The sequence below is a fragment of the Lutjanus erythropterus genome, chromosome 23 (assembly GCF_056507025.1).
Source record: "Lutjanus erythropterus isolate fLutEry1 chromosome 23, fLutEry1.hap2, whole genome shotgun sequence".
NCBI lineage: Eukaryota > Metazoa > Chordata > Actinopteri > Lutjaniformes > Lutjanidae > Lutjanus > Lutjanus erythropterus.
Genome location: NC_139339.1, coordinates 21,371,989 through 21,383,026, shown reverse-complemented (window position 1 = coordinate 21,383,026; position 11,038 = coordinate 21,371,989). Strand labels below are relative to the sequence as shown.

General features: G+C 39.4%; 1 protein-coding gene across 1 annotated transcript; it reads right to left on the bottom strand.

The window, feature by feature from the left end:
* Window positions 1–1,826: 1,826 nt before the first annotated feature.
* On the bottom strand, window positions 1,827–11,038 carry cldn7a (claudin 7a). Its single transcript, XM_084712571.1, has 4 exons — window positions 10,464–11,038; window positions 5,450–5,614; window positions 4,452–4,536; window positions 1,827–2,991 (listed from the first exon to the last, which is right to left on the bottom strand). The coding sequence occupies exons 1-4, from the start codon at window positions 10,684–10,686 to the stop codon at window positions 2,823–2,825; spliced, it is 642 nt and encodes a 213-aa protein (XP_084568697.1). The 5' UTR covers window positions 10,687–11,038; the 3' UTR covers window positions 1,827–2,822.

The window sequence follows — 11,038 nt, the reverse complement described above, 5'->3', positions numbered from 1 at the left end:
CTCCGGTTTTGGAAATAATCAAGTTTTGCAAAAAAGGGGTTACTAATAATCTGCCAGTTACTTCCAGGCAGTCTGTTTTTCTTAGTTTTCTGTTGTCTGTGTTTTGATCTTCTATTATTTCAGCCAATGTGTTTTTCTCAAAGGAGGAAATAGAGCTTCTTTGGTGAGCCATCATGAGTAGGCTAACTAGGCTAAGTAACTTTTTAGTTAGCTTGCAAACAGTGTGACATTGTGTTAACATTTTAACTACAAAGCAAACAATGTAACGATTTGTTTACTTTTTGGCTAGCTAGCAAACAATGTAATGCTTTGTGACATTGTTATTGGTTTGCCAAAAATTTAACGTCACTCACCTATTATGCTTACTAGGTTCAAAGAACTTATTTGAGTTATTTACTTGTTTAATTCTTGCATCTCCATATTGATTTAACTCTATTTAATTTTTCAAACTTTTTACTAAATTACTTACTCTAACTTTTAACACAGCTTTGTCATAGAATGCATGGGTTTATTCTGTCAAAGTTGTATTCCCAGTGGAGACAAATGCCTCTAGTGTTGACTCATTCAGTGTGTGAATATATAATATCCATGTATATGCAGAGGTACAGTCCAACAATGGGAAAAACTTTTGAGATGTTGGTGATATGCAAATGTATGTGGGAAAAACAGTCCAGGACAGTCTTCAAGCTCATCCAAAAATATACATTTTCAATACCAAAGTGAGGTTTTCAGCGGTGTGATCAGGTCACAGACATTACAGCAGTCATGCCGAGGCTGGATTTATCACACATTTTTAAGGTGTCTAACCTGGAAGAATACTACAGTAGTGTGATGTGGCCCAATGTAAATTACAGGCAAATAAGGAGTATTAAGCAGATTTAAATACTGTATACTGAAAGATCCCCTCCACACATATAAAACTTTTATATTTTTTTTTTCACAAAAAAGTTCAATTACTTTGTTAGGACTTCTTAAAATAATATCTACTCCTTCCTCATTGAAAAAAGCTATGATCTATGAATATGCAAATATTGTTTGATATAGATAGATAGATACCTGATGCCTCCACTAAAAAGTTTGATCTCAGTGTATGCCTGCTAGGGACTTCAACTGTTGATATTACTTTATTGGAGTAATTTTTTTAACAGCTGTATACTACTAACCCCGTGTGTTGTACGGCCTGGTTCAGGTTAAACCCTTTGTAAAATATGAACAAATACATACAGAGAGTAAATGCCATAGAACATGACTTGCCATCCTGGAAAAAAAAGCGTATGGATGCTGCTGTGTAGTAGCAGGGTCCCATTTTGGTGTTTGGTGTCATATTGGTACATAATGCGTACTCACCCATACCCAATATCACATTTTAGGCAGTATCAGAAGCATTTCCCGATACTAGTATCAGTTCATCAGTATCAGTATCAGTATCAGGACAACCCTAAAAATAGTGTACACATCTTCAAACTTTGCACAATACATCATCGTGCACAGTGAAAGGTAAAATGTCCAAATAAAGTATTTATAACAATGAAAAGCATGCATTTTGAACAAAACTTAAAAGCATGTTGTTCAGTTTTATGTTTTTTTCCCCACATTAAGTAACAAGTGTGACATTTAATGGAAATGAAAGTTATCTTTATTTTTGCTGTCATGAGTGAGGATTTTGCAGTTTTTGTTTTTAATACGAACATGATTTTATGGATTGTATGAAGAGTTTTGAGAGTAAAGTAGCGTGGGGAGCATTTGCTGTTATAAGAAAGGAGTTTATGTGACCTTGTCTTTGTTTCTATCATATAATCATCCACTGCTTTATGACCACCACACGATTAACAATTTTGCAATATCTTTTATTATTTAAGTACTGTTGGACATGTTAAATTTTTCTTCCAGTCATTTTTCATTACACCATTATCTGCTACAGTAGATGAGCCAAGTGTATAAAACTATGACATTTAAAAAACAGCCCACACTGTTCAGAGCATACAGTAAAACATCTTTAAAAAAAACAAAAACAATATGATTTAATAATCTCTGAAAGCTAGAAGTGGGCCACAGTGAACTACAGTAGCAATTATATAAATCTACACAGGAGCAAATAGTTCACTCTACGTTTGACAAAATAAATAGAGGCAGTTTAATCTCATAGTGGCTGATATGGAAGCTATTAGAGTGATAATGACACAGTGACTACATGATCAAATATTTCATATGTGAGCAGGGTTTGTAACAGGCTGGTATGAAGAGCTGCAGGACCTGTGGCGAGTGTCATAGTAAAAGGCCTGTGTGATATGGTCACCCTACACACTGAGCCCTGTGTGTGAAGTCACACCCTGCTCATTGTAGCATCTATTTTAGAACCACCAACACTTCGTATAAAACACTGTATTGTCACCCTGTGTCTCTGTTGTACAGGACCCTGAGTTGCAGCCTCGCCACCAAACTTGAATTGATTACTTTCAATTACATGGCAACCGCTAATAGATGCTGGTTCTGACATGCAGGTGTAAGTGTTGGCTACAATCCACCATTTAGGCTACAATTTAAGAGGAAAGACCCCAGGGGCTTGTCTATTAATCGGGGGATCCAATTATAATGCATTTGTGAAGATCACTTGTAAACAATTGTGGAATGTGTGGACGGGGTGAGAGATATTCATCAAACAATTGAGTGCTGCATGATAATCGAGGGGTTATCAAAGGCCTGCCTGAACAAAAAGAAAACTTTGCCTCTATGATTCACAACTTCCCATACACCTTCGGTTTTACTCCTTGTTGGGGCTGCAGAAAGGAGGAAAGCTTCGTCCCAAGCTGTAGGGGGCGCTCTCAGACATATTCTTTAGTGCTGCTTGGCGGACCCGAGCGGGAACTGGCCATGGGCGGGTACTTGGATACATGTTTCTTTCGTGGACACGAAGCGGCCAACATGGCTCCGCCCAGGACGTCTAGGAGGGAGCCGCCCCAGGCGATGAAGATGGCAGCGCCAAACTCAAACCTGAAGCAGAAAAGATGGGACTGATCAATTATTTCAAAATAAAAGTTTGGATTTCCAGTTACAAACCAAACCAAGTTTGGTTTAAAAGTAAACTGGGTAATACTTTATTGAAGGAGTGTGCATAAGAGTGTCAGTGGGTCATTGTTTGAGATGTCTTCATTATGACATCTCAACACTCAAGCCAATGTCTTTGTTATGACAACTAAACCATAATCAGGCCAAAAATGTCTTTGTCATGACAACGTGACATTATCAAACTTAAAGAAACGGCTTCGTTTTATGTTTTAACATGACTGTCATATGTGGTTTGTTTTGAAATTGGCTGTCATGAGACCATTATTAGTGTGTCATATTTTAATTAACCTCAAGTAAAGTGGTACCATTTGAACTTGTCAAAAAGATGTCACTTACTGTTATAAGGTCAGCTAGGTTAGCCTTGGTGCTAGCCACCTAATTTTCTGTGCCAGGAGCCAAATCCAGCAACAGTCATAAACATTCAGAGATTGTCATGTTCATGACAGGCATCAAAACATGACTTAAGACATAGGACTGTTATTATGCTCTCATGGTTATGACAGTGTAATGGCAATTTTATGCACACCTCTTCAAATAAAGACTTACTGTAAACTGCTTTCTAAACCTTGTAAACAATCAAACCTGCAATGGTCATGATGTATTTGGGACTTAGACCAAGATGACAGAAGTTTTGGTGAATGGTAGATATCACAGGTGGTCACAGGTGTCATTAGTGGGAAATTGGTTAAAATGTAGTGTAAGAATATCACAAGCAGAGATGAGTCATACAGCCCACAAACTGTTTCAGTAATGTCAGTTACACAAACATCTCAAACTTGATAACATTAGCTAAGAGGAACTCATTTTAGCTTCTTTTTGGTAGTTAATCTATACAAATGCACCATATATACACATATATATTCACTTTTTTGCCAAAAATTCAATGAAAAAAATCAATATTTCTCTCAGATATGTCTTTTGAACATAAAGCCACAGCTAGCAGCCAGTTAGTTTAGCATAGCATAAAGACTGGAAAGAGGGAAACTGCTAGGCTGACTGTATTGAAAATGAATCAGTGGGCATAGAAAAAGTCAAGCATATAACTGTGAAAACAACAACATACCATTATTACACTTTGGGGTTTTGCACAAATTAAACAAATGAGAATATCACTTTAATGGGTGAGCTTTAGAAGTGCTGGTAAGTGTATTTTTTATTTTTATTTTTTATCTTTGGACAGGGTAGCTGTTTCCCCGTTTTCACTCTTTATGCTAAGATGAAATAACCCAGCTGTAGCTTCATATTTATCTGACCTGAGAATGAGAGTGGGATTGATCTTCTCATCTAACTTTCAGCAAAGACAGCAAAAAAGCAACTATCCCAAAAATGTGACAGTTTTCCTTTAATTACAGTACTTGAACACAATGTGTTTTTGGGTTACTTACTTGGTGTTGACTGGAGTGTAGGGATTATAGAACGCTCGGATCACATTATGAGCAAACCAGGAACACGCTACGATAGCACATAGCCCTGAGAGGGGAGAAAGTCAACAACAAAGATCAATCAGTGCATCAGCACATCATCAAAACCTGAGAGAGCAGACATGCTTTTATCCCCTTTATAGGCACCAGGCGGCTAGCTATTGACTCCTGCACAATTAGCTTTTAGTGTTTCTGTTCTCTTCAGAGCCAGTTAGACCTCTTATGTTAGAATTAGTGCCAGGAGTACCGGTCTCATTCAGTCTAATGACCTCTGGAGGGCTGCAGCAGGAGAGTGGGAGGAAAGCTTTTTGGACTAGGGATCAAACCTCCTCCTACCTACTATATGATGTACATAAGATCTGAACAAAAATGTGATGATGACAGGAGTCTGGGTGGGTTTGGATAAAATATTATGTAACCGGATCAGTATTGATTGTCGAGAGTCCTTTTAGAGTCATATAGACTAGCATAGGTCCCATACAGTGGCTATAACATGTGGTCAGCAAACACTCAGCTGTTAGGTCGTTTTCTCTGCATTGCATTACCATTTCAGCTGCTCATATGTCAGTTTTCTGCAGTTTTACTTTTCTCAGTGGCGGTTTTATGTATTATTTTTTAGCCACACTGGCAGTGTAGTTCTAGGGATGGCAATGTTGGTCTGTTGGTGGCGATACAGTGGTGATTTTCTTTAGGATGTATCTTAAAGAATTTGGTTAACCCCTAACATCTGTAGCACCATCATTAAGTCCATTGCAGCACTGATCACAACTTTCCCGCATTGTCAGCATCTAGCTGAGTCTGGTTGGGCTCAATGAGATCAATGATGGCCCGTTTGATGACAGGGAATACAGTACAGAGGTGGTTTTCTTGCAGGGTTTGGCTCCTGGCACCCCAGGGCTGAGTTAGTCAGTTAGGCAGCTAGCTCCATGGCTAACCAAGATAATTTACATTTGGGTCCTTACCTCCTACTAGTAGGATTATGCCTCCTGTCATGGCAATGCGGGATTTGCGTAGTTTGTCACTTCCTGCACAAGTGGTGCACTTCATTCCCATACAGGCCACACCCAGACCTGCGATGGACACGATGATGCCAACTATCATCAAGGCACGAGTGGCCTGGAGCGAACCTGGAGCAGATGGGAGGAAGAGGAAAAAAGATTAAGTACGAGAAGAGAACAGGAAGAGTGTGTTGATTCCATTAGTGGAGACAGTTAATAGATTGCCTTCTGTTTTGTGGAATGTGGAAGTGTTGTTTAAAACTCTTAAAAATACGACACAAAGAGCATAAAGTCAAGAAATCAACCCTGCACTCTTAAAAATAAAGATGTAACTAGAACCATAAACGTTCTTCAGCTTGTCCCCATAGGGAAACCCTTTTTGGTTCCTGATAAAACCTTTTGCAAAGGTTCCACATGGAGCCCTTTTTTTTTACTTAGAACCCAAAATAAAGGGTTGTACCTAGAACCAGAATCCCCTTGAGTTCTAAAGGAGAACCTTTTTATGGTGCAGTGGTTCACCAGAAACTTTGCACCCCACCCTCTCTGGGGATTCTATCCAGAATCTATGCACCTTCTAAGGGTGCTAATAAAAACCCACATAGGAGGTTCTGCCGAGAACTTTTTACATTCCAAGGATTTCATCTAGAACCCTCTCAGGGTGTCTACTGAGGATATTTTTATATTCCAACACTATCATCTAGAACCCACATAGGGGGTTCCACTAAGAACCCTTATATATTTCAAAACTTTCTTCTAGAACCCATCCAAGGAGCTCTACCAAGAACAGTAGAGTTCTTCAAGGATTTCAACAATCCTTGAAGAACTCTTTCTTCAAAAGAGGATTTGCTGGATGAAGGGGGTCTCCATGGAACCCCTAGTCTTCCAAAGAACCCTTCATGAAAGAGTTCCACAAGGATTTCAACAATCCTTAAAGAACTCTTTCTTTTAAAAAGGGTTCTTTGGATGAAAAGGCTTCTTAATTGAACCCTTAGTCTCACAAAGAATCCTTTCTTCAAAAAAGGAATTCTTCAGAAACAAATGATTCTGGGTAGAACATACCTTCCTGTAGAACCCTTATTTCTTAGAGTGTATTGTATATGCAAAGCACAAACTGGGAAATGATAAGGAAGGCCGAACAAACAGGCCTGGACCTATCAGAGAGGCTTTAGTACGTGTGTCCAGAGGTTGTGAATTACATTCACATCAGCCCGTCAGGACATTTTAATGTGAGCTGTTCCTGGAACAGAAACCATGGGATACACATGAACACACAAACAGAAAGAAAAACTCTTTCTTTTACAGTCTCCCTCCCATCTGTTGCTGTGTGAGAGGTGGAGGCTGTTAAGAGCTGCTGTTAGGATCCTCATCTGTCAGTGACCCCCCTCCGCACCCTATAAACCTATCACAGGGTGATTCCCCCCCCACCCCCACCCCCCGTTTCTCCCCCTCTTTCCACCTAGAACCAGTCTGTGCCAGTCTAGGCCGTCCCTGCCCTGCCCAAACAAACAAAACACTCCAGCAGCGAGGGAGGGATGGAGGGATGGTAGAGATAGACAGAGGATCCAGAAGAGAGGGAGGAAGAGAGTAAGGAAGGGTTAACTCTAAAAATTAGTGACACATGGGAAACAATAGGTGGATTATATAGCAAATGCAGATAGACATCAGGATGCACAGTATTCCTTTTGCAGTTACAGCACACACTGTTCATATTATTGCTACTGTGCTGTCTGTGGCAGACTGTGTGACTCACAATAACTACACTGCATGGGAGGGGAAGTAACTAATTACAACTACTGAAAACTATAAATAAATCCTTTTCTTTGGTACTCGTACTTTTATTAATATTTTTTCAAGTGTATATGTTTAGGTTGTTTTAAATGCCGTAATCTCAAGAAGACAGAAGGATGTTTTGTCAAGGTAACAATATAATTTAGAGGTGTAGGGCTATTTATTTAAGTACTGGAGTGCACCTATGACCCGCATATGCATGCAGGTGCACATTGAATTGTGGTAACTTGTACAAACACAATAGAATTTAGCAATCTGCTTTTTTTTTTTAAATAAGTCAGTTTAAAAGACCAATGTGTAGGATTTAGTGGCATCTAGTGGAGAGCTTGAAGATTGCACACACCTTGCCTCTCTCTGCCGTTCTAAGCATGAAGGAGATCCTATGATGACTTACAAAGAGCCCATAATTAGTTTGTACACTCTGGGATCCTGTAGAACAACATGGCGGCCTCCATGGAAGATGACCACGCCCTCTATACATATAAACAACTCATTCAAAGGTAACAAAACCACAACGACTCTTATTTTCAGGCGATTATACACTACTGAAAACATACTTATGAATATTATATTACTTCTCTGCCATATTCTCTAATAAAACCCTCCTAAATCTTACAAAGTGGACCTTTAAAATAGGGATTTTTAAAAGGCAGGTATTCAAGACAGGTAGAAATGCAAACAAGATACCACTTGAGGGTCTTATTACTTCAACTATATTATAGTTCAGTCACATTATTGCATTATTAAGTCCAACTCCTTCCAGAACTAATGTGCATATAATCAGATGATCGCAAACTGATAAAAAAAAAATAAAAAAAAAGGGGGGCATTTGGGGCATCTGACGGTCTGAGGCCCAAGGCTGGTTGCTTTTTTTTTTCCTAGTTAGTAATTCAGCTCAGTATTGAACCTACTGTGCATACAGCAGTAAGCACAATATAGTAGCTAGTATATAATTAGACCCCAGAAGAAAATACATTGTGTCTGGTAGCCTACATCAGCAGAGATATTGGGATACACTGGAAAAACAAGATATCACTGGAGCCATACTCTACAGAGACCACAGTGACAAAAGATACAACTCTGGGTTTTTCTGTGCTTATAGAACTTCACTCATCCGAGAGGCTTCATCATGGATCAGCGAGTTAGTGCTTGAAAGTGTTTGGGGGATGTTGGGAGGTGAGGTGGGAGGGTTTCCCAGAATGTGACAATGTGTGGGTGAGGTTTCCACGGAATGCTTTTAGGAAGTTAGATTAAACTTTTTACTTCCTTTCCAACTTGATTCCTAGAATGGGTCACTGTTTTTATAACATGAAGCCTTCAGAAGAAGAGGATAGTGTCCCACTGTGTGACAGACTACAGTCGAGTGTAATTACTGATAATAGAGTGTGTGTCTATGTGGTTAGTAATCATGAAGTGATGAGCCCTGAGGTGGAAAACTTGTTAGTGATAACAGTGTGGTCCATTGATGTCTCACTCAGGTGAGGTTTTGAGGGGGCAGGTGGGTCTCCAGGTGCAGAAGCTGAAGTCATGAATAAGAGATTGTGTGACGATCACCCTGCTAGTGTCAACTTCTGGCAGTGACAGAAGAAGTATCCATTGAAGTGTCCATTAATTCCTCATAATGGGGACCTACTCACAAGTAGGGAATAACACCTAAAACTCTGAACAGCACAAGATTGCAACTAACACAAGATGTAAAAAGTCCACTGCTCCTCTGAACTTACTGATATGTTACTGTGTATCAAAAGTGATCATCTCACATTCTGTTTGCTATTCAGCTCGCTACTTCCAGCTGTATGCATGGCCTGTCATTTGTTCATTAAGATCTTGATGTTGATTAGGTGACTGTTAAATAGCTAATAGCTAGCTAGTCTTGTTGAACATACTATGAAATTAAACATACTGTTTGTGACTGTACACAGTCTTCTTGACTTTAAATCTTGCTGGTGTAAAGTTAGTTCTCTGGCTCCTAGCTTAGCTAAACATTTCTATGAGCTGAGTGGACTAGAAATATTGTATCTTTGGTAGTGAGTTACGCCTTGCGAAAAGTTTTTTTGCAAAACTCATGAAAATATAAATTAATCAGTCCCTCCAGGACGTTGAAATGTTGTGATTGCAACATTTCACACAAATTCAACCAAACCCTGAGAATTCCACGCAGTTTTGCAATTTTGACCAAATTCTGCAACATTTTTCCACAAACTGGACAAACTACTCTTGCTTCTCTGGAGTCCATACCGACCAAAGCTGTCCATATACAAACATTCACAACAGCAACTTCCACTTGCTCCCCTAAACTCATTGCAAAAAATATCTAAAAGCAATCTCAAAAACAGCCCGCAAAATCCAGAAGTTTTTTTGTCTTTGGCTGGTTTCCAAATTATTAGCAGATAATGCTCTTCCTGGTGCGTCTGCTATGCACTGGTTCTGGCCTCCATGTTGTCCATTAATTTCTGACAGTGGACACCTTGACAGGCATTATCCCTTAAGTAAAAGTCCCGCATTCAAAGTTTTATATAAGTAAAAGAACAAACATATTACTATTGCGGCTCATTTTAATATATTAACCCAGCAGATTCCAAAATGTTTTCATGTCAAGGACCCTCATTCACCCGCAAACATGCACATTAAACCACCAATCTGAGGATTATTAAGTCATTACGAGTTATTAGGATAATAACTTCTTCATAATCAATCTTCAAACTCATTATCAGTTAGATGGATCTAACTCACCAGCCCTGTTTGTTAGGATAAGATGAAACAGAACTTTATTAATTCAGATGGAAGTTTTTGTGCCAGAGTGCTCCAAAATTGCTGTAACATAATAATAACAATACAACATCTGCTAAGTTTAATATAAATATAAAATCTAAAGTGTAATACCAATCATTAATTAGATAAGTTAAGTACAAAAGTATGCTAAATAGAAAAAGTACTAATGGCAGTTACACTGAAGTTGTGTTTTGATAAAAACTTTAAATATTTTATTCCTCCTTTTAAATACGCGCAATAAAAAGTAAAATATTTGCCTCCAAAATATGATGGAGTAAAAGTAGTCGCACAAAATGAAAATACTCAAGTAAAGTACAAGTAAGTACTGTCGACTTGAGTAAATGTACTTCGTTACATTCCACCACAGGGTGATGAAGACTGAACAACCAGTTTTAACAGTGCTGACTGGACTTCTTACTGTCGAGCTGCAGGATGGAGTCGTAGATTTTACACTGGAGCTGTCCGGTGCTCTGGAAGGCGCAGGACATCCACAGTCCCTGGTACATGGCCACCGCTGTGATGATGTTGTCCCCGATGTAGGCGGACATCTTCCACTGCGGCAGGATAGTCCCGACGATCAGTCCAACGATGCCAATTAGCGAAAGGAAAAATCCCAACAGCTGGATTCCCGAGTTGGCCATCGTTTCCCAAAAAAAAGTCTCCTTCTCTTGAGTGAACTTGTCCTCTTCTCCTCTTTGGACTGTAAAAACTCCAGATATTTATTTAAATTTTTACTAAGATCTCTTAATTGTGTTGAAGTGATGATAAACAGCCGCTGCTGGCGTCCGTGTCGCTCCTGACTTGTGTATCGGGGGTCTTCAGTCGGGGCTGGGCGTCAGAGATGTGGGTGATGATGGTGTGAAGTGGGTGTGTGATTATCATGCCCGCTGATGCATGGAGATGTAATTCTCTGTGGTCACTGCTGGGAAATGTCCCCTCCGCCTCCAGCAAAGCAACAGGTTGTCCCTCCACTCATCACTTAGTTTTTTGTTT